We start from the raw sequence: 16,146 nt of genomic DNA, 5'->3' as shown, positions 1-16,146 counted from the left end.
AAATTGTGGACTGAGACAGATAAGGCTGATATAAAATTCAGATTCAGTTGTGACTTGCCATTTATGAAACATATGCCAGGCAAATCTCCACACAAAGCTACTAGTTTATGAACCCAAACAGCAGTTTTGGTTCAGGTAACTGATACTTGATTTCTAAAAATGCTAACTGGCTAGCCCTCAGTTTTTACTTATTTTATTTTTCATGTATCAGGCAATAAGTGGAGGATGATCAGGATCAGTACTGAATGCAGAACCTCTCCATACTAAATTCTTTCCAGATTGCCCCAAAGCCAGATCTGCAATAGACTGGAACTCCAGATGGTATATTGTTGAACAAGAGTCCTGAAGGACACCACTTTCACCTTCAGATCTACAGTCAAAGGCACAGAATAAATATGAAGATATATGCAAATATTTGGATTGCAATATCTAAAACAGAGCACAAAGTTAACACACCTAATCTATTTTTGCTACCTCATACCACAGTTGAACGTAAGAGTCTAAAATTAGGCATGCATCTCAATCTGAAAGCTGCATCCCTCGGGCTTAGCAGGTATCACTTGATTTCTGTTCTAATAACACAGAGAACTTAGCTGTGTACTACAAAAGACATAAATGCCTGGAGACAGCTACACACTGAAATCTGTAATGAAATGAAGCAGGGTAAACCCTCTTAATGGAGCCAGAAAAATTTCATAACAGTAGAAAAATTTCACTGGGCTTCTTTCAAAAATTTATCATGTAAATGTGATACACTTCCCTACCTTCTCCTAGATTCTTTTCAGTCTCTGCATTGCACCAGTCCCCACATTTCTATCACTCCCCCAAGACCTTTACCTCATTATTTCTACCATTGCAATTAAGTTACAAGTATGTTTATTTTAACCTCTCAACACACCTCCCAACAGCTAACACTTTCACAAAACAGCAATGTAAGCAGGTACTAACTGGGGTTACTGCCACAAGCTACATGAACAAGGAAAGCTCGAGCCCTGGGAGGCTGCTCAGCTCCAACCTGAGCTTAGAGGTTTACCTTGATGGCAGCTCTGCACCTTCCCACTCAGCTCCCACACCATTCCAGAATCCTCCCACTCCTGAGCTGCCACACAGGGAGGAGAGCTCGGGAAACTCAAGAGCAGGTTCATATACCCAGGCTCATGCCAAAATGCAACTGCCAGCACTTTCCTTCCAAACACAACTGAGGAAGGGTGAAAAGTTCTGTTTCCTTTGGACTTTCTGGTTATGTCACTTGCCTGGGAAATGGGTCCTCATCTAAAGAGAAGCCAAACCATGTCACTCACATCTATTGACAGGAAGCAGTCAGAAACCAGACCTTCACCCTGCCATGATGAAGCCTGGTTATGATACCTCCCCCACTGCAGAGAGAGAAGAACCAGGTGCCTAAGAGATGACAAACCACCCCACCAACAGCAACCAAAGCACCTCCTTGTATGCTGCAACTTGGCTGTCAAAACTGAGCTGCCTCTTGCCTTCCCACTTCCACCTTGGGCCCTCAAGAATTACCTGCTGGACAGCTGAACAGGTTCAAAAGGAAAAGCAAGAAGTATGTAAAGACAGTCTTGTCTGGGAAGGTTGCTGTCCTGGGAACAGAAATGGGCACAGACACTCACTGCAAATTGGTCAACAGCTCCAAGACTAAGCATCCATCCCAATCTCAGACACCAAGATGAGATTTCCTAGGAAGCCAAGGTATGAAAAAAATGGCAGATTCTACTCCACTGGAAAGTATTGTCAAGAGTTCTGCAGTGCATTTGCTCCACAAAGTTTTAGTTTGCTCTAAACCTAAGTAGTTTTCAACCCTATTGAGACACAGCAAGTCCAAGCTTCAATACAAATCCAGGAAGCACACCGCACTGTTAAACAAGCATATTTTGTATTTTATAAAATAATTGTTTAGCTCTACTAAACAACACCGAGGTATTATCTGATTCTTACAGCCTTTCCAGAGTCCTGTAAAGACAACGAAAACCAGAATTTCATTATGTCTTTAATAAAAACACTGCTTCCAAAAATTTCTATTCATCAGGAAGGGGGGGTAAGGAAGACACTGAGACAAGTACTGAACAAAATCCATGAGCATTAATTCAATTATGGATTTCATTCAATTGTCAAAATCTTTCAGATGAAAATGATCCTTTAGGAAGCAGTCTGAGTGATGATTTCTTTATTATTTCCTCACCAGCATTCAGTACAAAATATCAAACACAATTACAACAAAAAAAGTTGAAGAACATTTAGTCCTCATCTGATCTGAAACATGTGCACAAACACAATAGGCATTAATTTCATCACCCTGACAGCAAGTGGGATAAGACACTCAGGGTCAGAGAGATGAGAGCATTCATCATATTGAATTACCAGTCCTTTCAGCCTTCAACCATTCTAATCACACACATATTTGCAGCCATCCTAGTTTTCACATTCTATGGCAAGATTCAACTGTTTATAGCCTGTTTGAAATGGAAGAGACCAGACTTCCCTGACACAGTAAAGAGAAAAGCAGTAACACAATCACAGTTCATCAGCTGCTTGATGATTCAGAAACCTGGGGCCAAACCAACTACCCTCAGATGGAAGACCTCCAAAGTGCATGAATTGTACCTGCTTGCACCAGGGACTGCTTTAGCTCATCACTGATAAAATTAACACCCTTTGTGCTCTGAAACTCTCTTTACATAGAATTCTTTTCACTTTATAAAATATTCCTCCTAGAAAACAGTACTGTAGGGCACCTGCATCTTACGGCAGGACAGGTGCGAAGCAACACAGAGCCAAAGCAGGGACGTGCTCTCTGTGCCACTTTCCAATACCACTTCTACACATTTCATTACTTTGAGTACGTAATCCTAGAGACTATTGAAGAGCACTGTCACAATGCCACAAGTTCATTAATTTAATATATTTATAGCTGCTTAACAGAATTCATGGATGCCCGCTAAACTGTAATTGCACTGACAAATTTACACAGTGTTATAGCATTTCATTTTATAGTCATACTGGCTTTGTCAAGTTTACCTCACAGCACTGAGATGTTGTTGTTGCTTTCTGTACTCTCAGTACTGGTTCTTCAGTCTTCTACTGCCAACTCTTGCATGACAGTCAGCAAAAAGGACTATTTTGGGCAATTTGTTAATGAATTCTAATATTATTGGAAAACCAAAACTGATGCCAAGTAAGCTTGAGTTCTCTTAGGCTTTGTAAAACAAAACTGTTTCAGTGGAAAAAAGAGTTCTGACCAAAATTTAAAAAGAGAAAGTATTTACAACTAAATACTTTTTTACTTACCAAGTAAAAAATTTCTACAGTTACTTCATGAGCCACTCTATAGAACCTAAAATATCCAGAGCTCACAGCAATTGTATCTCTGCAATTATTTTATATCTCAAGTCAAATACATAAGAGAAAGGGAAAGACTAGTACTTCAAGATTTTCTATCATGCAGATCAGGTTATCACCTTACTTAGTTACATTTCAAAACAGAGGAGTTTGCTATAAAGATAAAAAGCCTTTCTAGTATGAACTATAGTTTTTGTTTTTAAAGAATTGGATAAGAACATCCAAGTCAAGAAGAACAATACACCTGTGCATGCACATGTGAGAGGGAGACAGATTTAGATACTCAATGGATTAACAGCAAATGGTAGTGAAAAACATCACCTCTTGACAGATAAATAAGTATTAAAAACCACGAATACCTTAAGCGTAAAACCAAAGAATGCTAAACAGTACATAACATTAAAGACATTTTAAATACAGTAAGACAGCAATAGAGTTAACAAAAAGTCACTTAGGTATCTGTAGAACCCTAACGACTTGAGTGGGACTACAAGTTCCAGTATTCTGATGGATGAGGTTGTCTTCTATTTGTTCAGTTACAAAAATAAACATCCCAACAAGCAATCGATTGAATAAATTAATAGACTTGAAAGAGATGCAGAATTCCTCCCTCCCATGGCTCTTATGGTGCCTTAATGCTGCTAGAGCCCTACAGCTGCCTTTATGAAGCTACTATTTTTGCTGGTTTATTGGAATTAAGTTTAATGATGCCACACTTCTGCATCTAATTACATGCCTTAAGACAGCCCGTCCACAGTAGGTCTCAGGTTACCATCCCAATCTCACACACTTGGGCACATGGTTAACTTTCCACTGTGAGTTTCAAGTTAAAACTCATGCAGCGTTCACTAGAGTAGGTCTAAAAGGACGCTCTGTTTCTCTCCCTTAAACAAATGGGGACTATCCTCCAGTTAAATGACACATGGATTTTAAAGGTTATAGCTCTTACCTCTCTACACATGTATTGTATTTTCCAAGCTTTTATTTACCTTCCAGTCATGGCTAATATTTTATTTATCCTATGACATATGCTTCCTCCTCCACAATTTCTTATCATTATTTCTTGCTTACTGTGACAAAGCATCTCTATTTCAATATTCTCCTAATTGATCTCCTGTTAGTGGCCTATAATTGATCATCACCACTCTTCTGTTTGTATGAAGTTTATCAATGCAATGAAACAGAGGTCAACAGATGATGGCTGCCTTGTTATTTCTTTTGGTTAGCATTTTCCTTTCTTTAATGTCACATGCAATTTTTGGATTAAAGCTCTTTCTAAAAATTCAAAGTGTTTGCTACTGTCTGCACATCAGTTGTAGGCAGCTTGAGTAGCTTTTCCATTATAATTTAGACACTGATTTTTGGCTCACATTCTTAGAATAGGTCAAGTTAAACTGCTACACCACTACTTTCAGCAGCTAATGTAACATCAAAGTATCTGCACTAGAGACACTACATAAAACAGCAGACAGCTAAAACTATAAGTACCTGTGAACTACCGCTCTTTTTTTTTTTTTTTTTTTTTAAATCAAGCACAACACAAGTTAGCTTATTTGGACAAGAGGTAAGGTGAAACTACAAAAATTACAAACTGAATCAAAAACTACCACTAAAAGAAGATCTTGCTTCAGTTTTGTATCCGTTTTATTTACTCTGACGTCAAACTGTGCAACTCTTGTACCTTTAGCTGGCTTTGTGGGTTTCCCAAGAGTCAGTATGAAAGTAAGGCCTACAACTGCACTCAAGAGTGGAAACTAGGGGAGATCCAGCCTGATTCTGAAATAAATGCTTCATTACAGAGTGGAAAAAGGCCTCAGCCATGAATATGAGAAGACCTTATTTGTATGAGCTCTGTCATCTGTCAATGTGCATTGCTATTCTTCGCTCTCAAGCACCTAAAGCTGACACTACCTTCAAACAGCCTTCAAACAGTATATTAAAAAATTTTTGAAGGTCATGCATAGACACAGGAGGTACCTGTCATTTATTATTTTTTACATGCAGGATTAAAAGTCTCCTTCCCTGCTTTCCAAATTACAGAAAAATACATAACCTCTCAAACACTGAGAACTTTGTGAGGTATTATCACCTGAATGCAAATACCCCTCTGATCATACAAGAGAGGCCTCCAATTTCAACTGATTAACCTGAAACCAAGATCCTGAATGATCACAATGCATGGCTGATCCAAAATTTAAGGGCCAAAGAGTGACATGAGGCAGACTGCACGAAAACTAAAAATCTGTAATAACGGAGAAATTAAGTAATCTATTTATTAAAAACTTGTACGTGTATTATGCACAATTATAGCTGATGACAGCTTTCTCATCTGCTGCCAATTTAACGCTACAGATGTGCAGCACAGGCCACAGGGGTTCAAAGTGTGCAAAGGCGGCTGCCATTCAAGTGCTGATAGAGCACGACCGGTGTCGCATCTCTTCCGTTTCCCCGACCTGCAAAACGAACACAACACCAACACTCTGTGAAAAGCATCACCAGAGGAGCAGCGGCGGCTGCGGAACGAGGCGGATCCTCTGCGGGGCCGGGCACAGGCCACGGCCGCACCTGCCGCGGGCCCCACGGGGGCCGGGGGGGCGAGCCCAGAGCCGGCACCACCGCCGGCCGCTCCCCGGACCGCCGGAGCCCCCCTGCCCTGCCCGGCCCAGCCGGCTCACCTGCACGCCCGTGTAGTTCTCGAAGAAGAAGAGAACCATGCTCTGGTAGATGGTGTACAGCCGGTCATCCACCTCGCGGTAGAAGCGGGAGGGCAGCACGGCGGAAAGCAAGCGCCAGGCGCCCCAGGCCAGCATGTAGGTGGGCGCCGTGCCCATCATGACGGCGGCGGGCAGCACGTAGCGCATGGAGTAGGTGTGCAGCACCAGCGACAGCAGCATCTTCCCGCTGCCCCCGGCCTCACCGGGACACCCACATGGGCGGCGCGCTCACACACAGCCCCGCAGCCCCGCCGTCCGCATCGCCCGCCGCGCCGGGCACACCCGCCAGGCGGCCGCGAAGCAGCAGCGGTGACCGCGGCCGGGAGGGACGAGGAGAGAGAGCACGGCGTGAGAGGGCACCGGCTCACGGCTCCCGCAGCGCCGCTGCCGCCACCATCTTGCCCGGCGGAGGCGGAGCCGCGCCGCAGGAAGGCGGCCCCGGGCCCGCGGCGCTTCCGGGCGGGCGGGAGGGGCCGCGCTGGCGCCGCGCCGGGCCCGGACCGGACCCGCGAGCGGCCCGGCCTGTGGCACCGGCTCTGTCCGCGTCCCTGGCCCCGGCCCGGCCGCATCCCCATCACTCCCCAACCAGAACCGGCTGCAGTGGGGGCCTGGCCGCTCGACTCCGTGCAGAACGAGGCACACGTGTTTATAACTGATGAGCTGAGTTGGTATTAATTATATCCTAGCATAGGTTGGAAGAAAATTTAGTCCTTTCTCCTGGCCGTCCTCCGCCCTTTGCCCACCCCCGCACTTTCGGCCTATGAGCCCAAAGTGGAGCGCTGGAATGCAGCTCTCCCTTTGCCAGCTCCAGGCACAGCGGTGCTCCGGGTTTCGGAGGCATTTCACGTGCCCAGCCTGGACGCGTTCTCGCACCGGCTGGCAGCTGCCTGCCTCGCCTCCTCTCTGCTCCCACCCTCAGGCTCTGCCCCCCAGGACCCTGCTGGCAGCAGAAGCCAGAGGCACCATCTGCTTTTGAAGAAAATGCAAGGGGTCTTGCAAAACCAGTCTAATAATCTTCGCAGAAAAAATTGCTTATTGAGCTCTAGGCTGTCGTGAAGGATGTATTCCTTGTCTTTAAAAAAATAAGTTCTGTCCTGAAGTTTGTGGAGATCTCACTGTTTTGAAAGAAGTGGGTGTGCAATACATTCTGCTAAGATCTGTTTCCTTTGCCAGGTTTTAACTGGGGCAAGCTTTGTCCTTTGCTGTTGTTGACCTCCTGCTAGCTGGTTTTTAGTGTCTGTTGAAAACGGCATCCTTCAGTTCATTAGTCTTAGCTATAACAAGACACGTCTTTACCAGTTTTAAAAAGTTTCATTTTAATTCCTTTGTATGTTTTCCCCCATATTACAAAGACTGTCTGTATTTCTTTGCTGTATTTTACATTACAAGTTTTCTTTTTTTGGTTACTGTTTGATTATTTTTCCCTTCCAGTTTATGCTTTTTTGGTATTCTTAATCTTTTACCATCCCATACCACACATGCATGCCCATGTTCACACACTTTGTTTCTGCTTTTCATAACTGGATATTTTCTACTGGTTCTTTTAATATATTCTCTCTCTTTGTGAAGTGTCTATTATCTGACATATAGATACCATTTTAGTTACATAAAAGGTACAGAGTCCATGTACTTGTGCTTAGGGCTTAATATACTGGTGTAATTATATCATTATGTCATAATATGGGGTTGTAATGTCTGTAGCTGAATGAAACTCAAACTTTCCCATTAAAAAAACAAATATACAACAGTGATGAGATCTGGGATGCTGCCACCAAGTCCTTGCTTTTCTTGATTCATAGATGGTTTTTATTGTAGATCCCTCTGAATTGTGCCACACGAATTTCAATACTAGTCTTTCACATTATAGACGCCAGAGGCAAAATAAGAAGAATGTTCTGATATTTGCTACAATTTGTAATTTCTTATGAAAATCTTATGAAAGTCTTATGAAAGCATAGGCCCCAATTACACCTCCTTTAACCAAATTGCTCTCTGGGCATTTTACTTTCAGGTGGAAGAAGAAAAATCACCCAGTTTAGGGCAATTAGTACTCCAGTTCAGATATTAAGACTTCAAACCTGGTTTTATTTTCTTCTGTATAAAAACCTTGACATTTAATAAAATAAACAATGTTTTCCCCCTGAAATTTTTGGGGAAAAGCATTGGTGAGCCATCTGTAAGGTGCTCAGTCTGTTTTGTGAGGATGTAATTATTTGGTATGAACATGATTATTCTAGTGTTAGGTTATTCTGCTGGCGGTTGCCACACCTAAAGTGGCCAAGTTCAACAAGCTCTGGAAAAAGAATCAGATGTTAATCTGATAGTGAAAAATACCTGTAACTGCCTCTGAAGGAACCACAAACTGTGTCGCTCTGAACGTTAAGGGAGTTTCCCATTTTGCTGCTCACAAAACCATGTTTCACAATTCCATCACCTACTCACTGCAATTGTCAGACTAAGCAAAACCACATAACATTTGATACAAATCAGTCTCCCTTGAGCTTTAAAATTGAAATCTTTACAGATGGTCTTGTCTTCAACAATATCCTGGAAGATGATGTATTGGTATCAGTTCTGTTGTCAAATGTTGAGAAAAGAGACACAGATATTAAGGCCAAAGATCTAGATCAAAATAAGGATTTAAGCGCCTGAATTCCTTGAGTCAAGGACTTTGATTCAGAGCTTAGGCTTGCTATGAAGTCCATGTCATATGGGGAACTAATCAGTGCATAATAGGATCCATGGCCATCATCAGTCTGTGTAGAAAGTTGATTGCAGTTAGCAGACTCAATATGTATTTGTGTAGGGTCAGGTAAACCGAAGCACTGAGGACAGTGAGCCTAAGTATGGTCTTACAAGTATTTTAGAAGCACATGTGTCCACTTGAGACCCACAATGTGTTACAAAGTTTGGTAACACACTTTTTAAATGTGGCTAGAGAAGATACCGACAGACTTCAAGGGACTGGATTAGACATGGATTCAGTTTGTTGAGGGTATCAAACTCATACCTCCCATCACCAAGGTAGGTGACCTGCAGGGTAAGAGTAATGAACATCTCTCATGTTGAAGGTGCATTTTTGTAGTAAATGTTTAATGTAACATAAAAAGTAATTAGCCTAGATTACAATTAGACTAGTTTAGACAAGTAGGCTTGTTTAGATTACAGGTCCTCTAGATGCGTGCCTTTTTTCTAACAATGGCCATGACCTTCTACATCTGTCTGCATTTGCTCAAGGAAATGAAGGCTTCCTTGAATCCTGCAGTCCTCTCCAACCTCAGGTGAGAAATGTAGTAGTTCCTGTCCATCCCTGACTCTGTCCTTGCAGGGTTCCTTCAGGTTCCTCTGCCCCATTGGACGCCCTGGCTCTCCTTACACAGAACATAAGGCTGCACAACATCTGATCCACCTCAACAACATGTCTACATGTCTGTGCTTGGCTTGTTCCATTCCTTACCTTCAGGCCCTGCCCAGAAAGGATGTCTCTTACCACCAGAAAAGGAGGAATCACATTGGGCCAGCTTGTAATCTGAGCTAGTTCTTGAGGATGTTTTCTGGGTGGCATTGGGCATGGTTGTGTTTATGGTGGGAGTTACACTGTCTTCTGCATCATGCCCTTGCAGTGATAGGGAAACAAGTTCAGCTGTACCCTAACTGAGGGAGGTTTCAGCTCTTCTCTGTGTCCTAGGAGATTCCTTCTTATGGATTTGGTTATACTTTTTGCCTCTACAAATCAATAAGAATGGGAGATACAGATGAAGTAAGGATGTGGCAAACTTCTTCCAAGCTCTCCCAGCCTTCTCCAAACCCCCCTTTGTGTTCAGGGCCTGGAGCCATGTTTAATTCACCAACAGATTTATTCTACATATGTCTACCCATTTTTCCCTTTACCTCTATTGGCTTTTAGCCGCACTGCAGTCTGTGTGACAAGCAGTAGAATCCCCTTTTGTTTTGAACTTGCCTAATTGTAATTTCATTTTATGTACCTTAGAGCTTGTATTGAAAGACACAGAAACCCCCTTTCCACTCTCTTTTTAAAGAGATGATTCCACTCATTATTTTAAAAGATCTCCATAACATCCCCTTTAGGTGATCTGTTTTCTTCATGAGAGATATTATGTTCACTCATAAGATTTATCCATAAAAATAACTTGCAGAATCTCTGATACATGTCTAGCATAATATGTCATCATTTAATAAACCAAAGTAGTAAATGAGGAGAAGCACATTTTTTCTAATGGTTCTAAAACACATCTGCTGACACCAGAGATATGGTGATTTTCAAGACTCTGCAGATTGTGGAGGAAACAGAGTTTTAAGGAGCACACACTCTTTTGCATAAAGCTGGATCACTATCATCTTTCATCTATCTCCAACTTTTGTCTTTCCTCTGTTTCCAGTCTTTGCCCACCAAACTCTCAGTCTCCCTTCCAAAATACATCCTTTGGTTCTCAGCTCTGTCTCTACATATTTTTTTCCAATCTCCTTCCCAGGCAAGCCTAGCTAATTCTACTCCCATGACTCTGTGCATCCCTCTCTTTTTTTTTCCTAGTGAGTCCTGGTTTGCTCTTAGTTTCCCCTGAGAGCTCCTAATCCTGTTATCCACTCTTTATGTCAAATTCTCTTTGCCAGAGCAATTCTAATTTTTACTTCCTGCCTACTTGGTCACAGTCCAGTCTTTCCTCAACAATTCTCCGCCACAGCTTCACCCTAGACCAGCAGTTCTGGCTTGGCCTTTCCCCCCTCATTTGGTCAAGCTCTCAATCTCTTTGTATGTAACTTGGGTGGCCTCTGCCTCTGTGGCACTTGGGTGCAGGCAAGGACAGCACTAAGAGACTGGCAAAATAAGGGACTGTCTTTGGATGGCTTGAAGGGGTCAAAGCATGCTGTCTCTCAGGAAGGACAGCATCCATACAGCCTGTTCAGTGAGACAGGAATTGTGCATTTTAGCTGGTAAACTTGGGTTCTGTATTAAGCAGTTAAAACAGATTTATCAGAGGTTTGTGGCTTTGCCAAATTTGAGCCAGTTTTCATAGTAGGAGGTCGTGTTCATAGCTCAAATGCTATTCACGACCTTATCAAAAAAATCTCCTCTCTAAAGCCAAAAGTAGTAAAAATCAAAAGGATTATGAGCGGCATAGTAGAATAGCAGATTTTCTATAGCTATATTCCCTAAAATAATGCAGTTTAGGAAATTTCAATTTTAAAATAAGCAGGGACAAGACAACAAAGACAAGCTCTTTGAAATTTGAAATGAAAATCTATTAATAAAAACAGACTTTGATACCAGGTAATGCTACGGTTCTTCCCTGCAATTAGGGCTGTGTTCACTGTGCAAACCCAACTGAAGGATGAGTTAATATTTATATAGAGAAGCCTGAGAAACCTGGGATCATGAAAGACCTGGTAAGAGACTTAATGTGGTGTGCCTAGACACAGATATAGCTGTTTGTGTTTAGCAGAACTAGGAATACCAGTTGAACTGTATTTATGAGTGTTTAGGGAAGAATTGGTTACCTCCTTTTATCTAAAGTTTTAGTTCTATACTACCCACAACCACCTACAAGGGTTTTAGTCATAACAAAGCAACATTTTTGCATGAACAGTATGGCTTCAGTATAAGAAGGCTGTAGCATGGGAGTATGTTGCTGTAGGAATTTATATCATTGCTGCAAGGTTGTCTGAGTCTGACTGTGTCTTATCTGTGTACCTTGTCCACAAAAGAAACAGACAGGCTTGCCACTGAAGCTCTGCAGCTTTAGTAACACTGGGTTCAAGATACAGGCTTCCCATCTGCTGTTGTACAAGTTATTTTGGTTTTCCATTTATAAAATTAAAGTAATACTTATCTCCCAGCGTCATTGCAATGGCAAATTAAGTTTAGAGCAAAGAGACTCATGTGTTCAAGGGATGACATGAAATTTAAGTTTGCCTCTGGACTGCAGACCTGACATTATGTCTCTGTGCCTCAGTCCCCTTGGTGTAAAATAAGGATAATATTTCCTCCCCACACCCTTTATTTGTTTAGATTGTCAGTAGAACTGGTTGGAAAAATTCTGACATGTTTTTAATTGAGCATTTGCTGACTCATCAAAATCTAGTGTTTCAATGAGAACCCTACTCAGCTTCCTGACAGCTTGCTGACCTGGATCCTTGGCAGAGATCTGGGAAGTGCTGGGAGCTGTGGCTCTCAGGGCTTCCAGGCTCATTCTTCCTTGATAGCTGGAGCTCTCAGTGTCCACATCTGTGGGACAGCCTGCCGCGCGGGGACTCCCATTGCTCACGACTCTGGGGCAGACCACCTCCAGTTCCCTGAAGCTGCACTTTCACACCTTTTTTTAAAAATACAGTATTGTTCCCAACAGAAGGATATTATGTTATGAAGTAACAGAATTTTTTTACAAAACAAAGTTATCCTTCTCTATTGAACTTTTCAGAGCAGGACTGTTTTGCTTTAATGCTGGTGCATTGCATAAGACAAAGAGAAGTACAGCCCTCTGCTTAAAAAGCAATAAACTATGTAGAAAGAGAGAACTGTGAAGAGAGACACAGCAATTAGTTAGTCCTTTTTCTGCCTCCCACAATCATTTTGTCACAGTTTCCAGTCTCAGAACACTGGAGACAGTGCTCAAGACATTTGCCTGCAGATGAGACATCCATGTGAGATCACAGGTAGAAGTAGATGGCTGATCTTCACTCTACCTACTCCTTTTTCCTGTAAGGAGTAGGTGATACCCTTACCCTGTATCATAGAAGATACACACATGCAAATTCTATGTTATGTTCACCTTTAATTTGTGAATGAGTAGATGTAACAGGATAGAGGGTTTCCCCACTCCTTGGCTATAGGCCGATTTTATCCCTGTATCCTGCAAAGAACTACCAGGGGAAATAAAAATAAAATATGTAGATATATTAATGAAACTACCATCTCAATGTCCGAAGATACTGATGGTGAAGTTGCCAGGCCTAAAATGCCTGTTAGTGACTTTGGCAATAGTTTTCTGTCTTGAGAAAAAAGCATAGAAATGCAAAATGACACATTTCAAAAGATTATCAACTTCAAGGCCCTTGCATTAAGAAAAGCTCAAATATCTGGTGTGCATCAGGAATCAGGTTGAGAGAGGTGATTGTCCTTCTCTGCACGAGGTGTGGCCTTGCCTCCAAGTCCTATGTGCACTTTTGGGGATCACAATATGAGAAGGGTATTAAGCTGCTTGAGAGCATCCAAAGAAGGGCAGCAAAGATGGTGAAGGGCCTTGAGGAGAAGCTGTATGAGGAGCAGCTGAGGGCACTTGGTCTGTTCAGCCTGGAGGAGACTGAGGGGAGAGCTCACTGCAGTTACAGCTTCTTGTGAGGGGAGGAGGAGGGAAAGGCATGGATTTCTTCTTTGTGGTGATCAGTGACAGGAACTGAGGGAATGGCCTGAAGTTGTGCCAGGGGAGGTTTAGGTTGGATATCAGAAAAAGGTTCTTCACCCAGAGGGTGGCTGGGCACTGGAACAGCTCCCCAGGGCAGTGGTCACAGCACAAAGCCTGACAATTCAAAAAGTGTTTGGACAATGCTCTCAGGCTTGGTGTGACTCTTGGGGATGGTCCTGTGAAGGGACAGGAGTTGGACTTGATGAACCTTTAGAACTCAAGATATTCTATGACTCACACCTAGCTAGCCTTTTACATCCTGCATGAAGTTTATTATAAGACTTCTACCCCAAAGTCTCTTCAGTCTTCCTTATCCAGGAGCAAGTAAATCTAAAATTTCATAAATCTCTTATTTCTGTGCCATAATTTCTAAATCTCTTCTCATATTATTTTTTTTCCTTGACTCTCCCTATTCTGTAAGCTTCATGTTAAAGCTCAAGTTTGAAAACCTTCCCTAAACCGAGCCTAACAGAATTGTTATTTCATGTTTTACAAATTTTTTTTTGCTTTGAGAGATAAAAACCAAGTAGCCATAAAGGGAGAATAAAAATTATAAACCAGGTGTGAACACCCAAAAACCACTGGATCAAAGCAATAAATCCAGCAGCACTAGTATTTTACCTGAGTAGACTTTTCAAAAGGAGTAGTATATAAAAAAAAAAAAAAAAAAAAGAAAAGAAAAGAAAGAGCATTATTGTTTCAAAGGTGGCTGCAATATCTTAAGGAAGGACAATCTCCCATATACCCTGTGGACTGTAAAAGTGAGGACATAATATGCTGTAGATTTACTCTTTGTGAGATACATCTAGCTCCTCCCCTCAGATGTAATCATTCTGTTCAGAGTTCTGGAGAGGAGAAGTTAGAAACAGAGCTGGGAATCAACATCACAGGCTGCAGAACTTACATTCTTATTCCAAAGGGGCCTGCAGGGAGATCTCACACTGGTACCAGAGGGATTGCTAATATAATTCAGAGTAAATGCAAATTATTCAGTTCTACCTTGGGCAATATAAAATGTATTCATTTCACATTATCCTACTTGAAATGCCTGAATGGAGGAATTTATTGACTTTTTAAATTACTGCTCATCTACCACGAGTGCTTTCGTGGTCTACTGAGAATAGGCAGAATGTGCTGTGTGCATGAAGAAAACAGGTTACATTGATGCTGCAGCTTGCAAGGTTTCAATTATATCAATACCTGCTATATTTAGGAAGAGTATTCTAGATAGTCTTTCAGTCTGACTTCACAGGATTTAAAAATACTTTTCGTTGGAAAAAATTACTAAAGAGACTAAAATTGCTGTAAAAGAGGATAAAATGCAAATTTCATTTTCATATTCTTTAGTAAGATAACTGAAAAAAATGCAATAGAAGTTATCATCTTCTCTAGAGGACTCCACACAGTGCCAAATGGAAAATTAGTAATTAAGGTGGGGAACCTGAAGATCAGCATTAGAACTGTAGGCAAGGTGAGGAAATGGCCAAAGAGAAAAGAGAGCTAGTGTGAATTCAGAGTTCCTCAAAGACTGGTCCTGAGCCTGATACTCTTAAATGGTTTCTTTAATGACTTAGCAAAAAAAAAGTAGATGTGCGCTATTGTTCTTTCTCAGTGGCACAAAGCTGGGTAGCTGATGAGCCCAGAGGAACTAGAAACACCTGACAGTAATGGCCCATCAGACTATTGCCTGAGGTGTGCTGGTTCATGTGTAGAAACAGTGAAATTATTATCAAAGCGCCATGCTTACCTATAGAGAAATAAAGTCATCATTCCTGTTCAGTTGCTTGTCTTGCTCATTTTGACGTGGCTGACAGTTAACTGGAGGCAGAGTTTTCAGAAACACAGTTGATTAAAAAAAGTTGCAGAAAATTAACCTTACTTATGTTTTTATCTTGTTGTCTGCTTTGCCAGTTCTTTTTCTAAGTATTTCCTAACCATACTGATTCTTACATTAATATACTAAGTTATAATTTTTTGTCAATATAGTGGAATTCTTTTTGGCTACACAATAACATTTGTGAAAATTCCCCTCGATACTTCTTTCATAGTCCTGTGGTGAGGTATTATTGTGATTTAACATTGCACTTCACTTCTAGCAGAAGTCACTGGCACTCTCCTTTATGGAATGTGTACATATATTTTTTTTCTGAGCTAACAAGCAATGTCACTCTAGGAAGTGACCTCTAACCTTGCTGGGAAAGTAGAGCCTTTTCTGTTTATCAGCAGAACAATAATGCAGTTCTTGTGTATCAAATAAATGTCTTAAAATGACATCCTTCCCAATGCAGCTCTGTAAAGGCAAAATACTAAAGGTTAACAGGGTAGATGAGAGCAGGAGAAATGGAAGTGGGATAAAATGTAATTGTGCAAAATGCAAGTCTGTGCACTAGAAGATTAATATTAGGTAATTCTGTTAGATGGCAGAAGTTTACCACTTGTGAATGAGTCTTCCTAACAGGTGCAGGGTGACAACAAAGCCTAAGTAGTTTTAAGATGGAGCTTGATAACTTTATAAATGGATTATGACATAGTCCTGAGGTAGCAGACAGCTGGGATTTGATGACCCAGATAGTTCTTTCCTAGTCTGTGTTCCATTTTTGATGGTGGTGCTGCTGGGGGAAGAGCCAGTTGTCTCTGGTAGGATGGAGAGGTGC

General features: G+C 41.7%; 1 protein-coding gene across 1 annotated transcript in view; it reads right to left on the bottom strand.

The window, feature by feature from the left end:
• AGPAT5 (1-acylglycerol-3-phosphate O-acyltransferase 5) overlaps positions 1-6,489 on the bottom strand; it is a 55,800-nt gene extending 49,311 nt beyond the window's left edge. Inside the window, exon 1 of the mRNA XM_041420693.1 lies at positions 6,033-6,489. Within this exon, the coding sequence (XP_041276627.1) occupies positions 6,033-6,251 (219 nt within the window). The 5' untranslated portion in view covers positions 6,252-6,489. The remainder of the gene's footprint in view (positions 1-6,032) is intronic.
• Positions 6,490-16,146: the final 9,657 nt, after the last annotated feature.

Source organism: Onychostruthus taczanowskii, unplaced genomic scaffold (genome assembly GCF_017590055.1).
Source record: "Onychostruthus taczanowskii isolate IOZ18803 unplaced genomic scaffold, ASM1759005v1 scaffold11, whole genome shotgun sequence".
Classification (NCBI taxonomy): domain Eukaryota; kingdom Metazoa; phylum Chordata; class Aves; order Passeriformes; family Passeridae; genus Onychostruthus; species Onychostruthus taczanowskii.
Note: the sequence above shows the minus strand (reverse complement) of the source record. Positions and strands in the feature narration are given on the sequence as shown.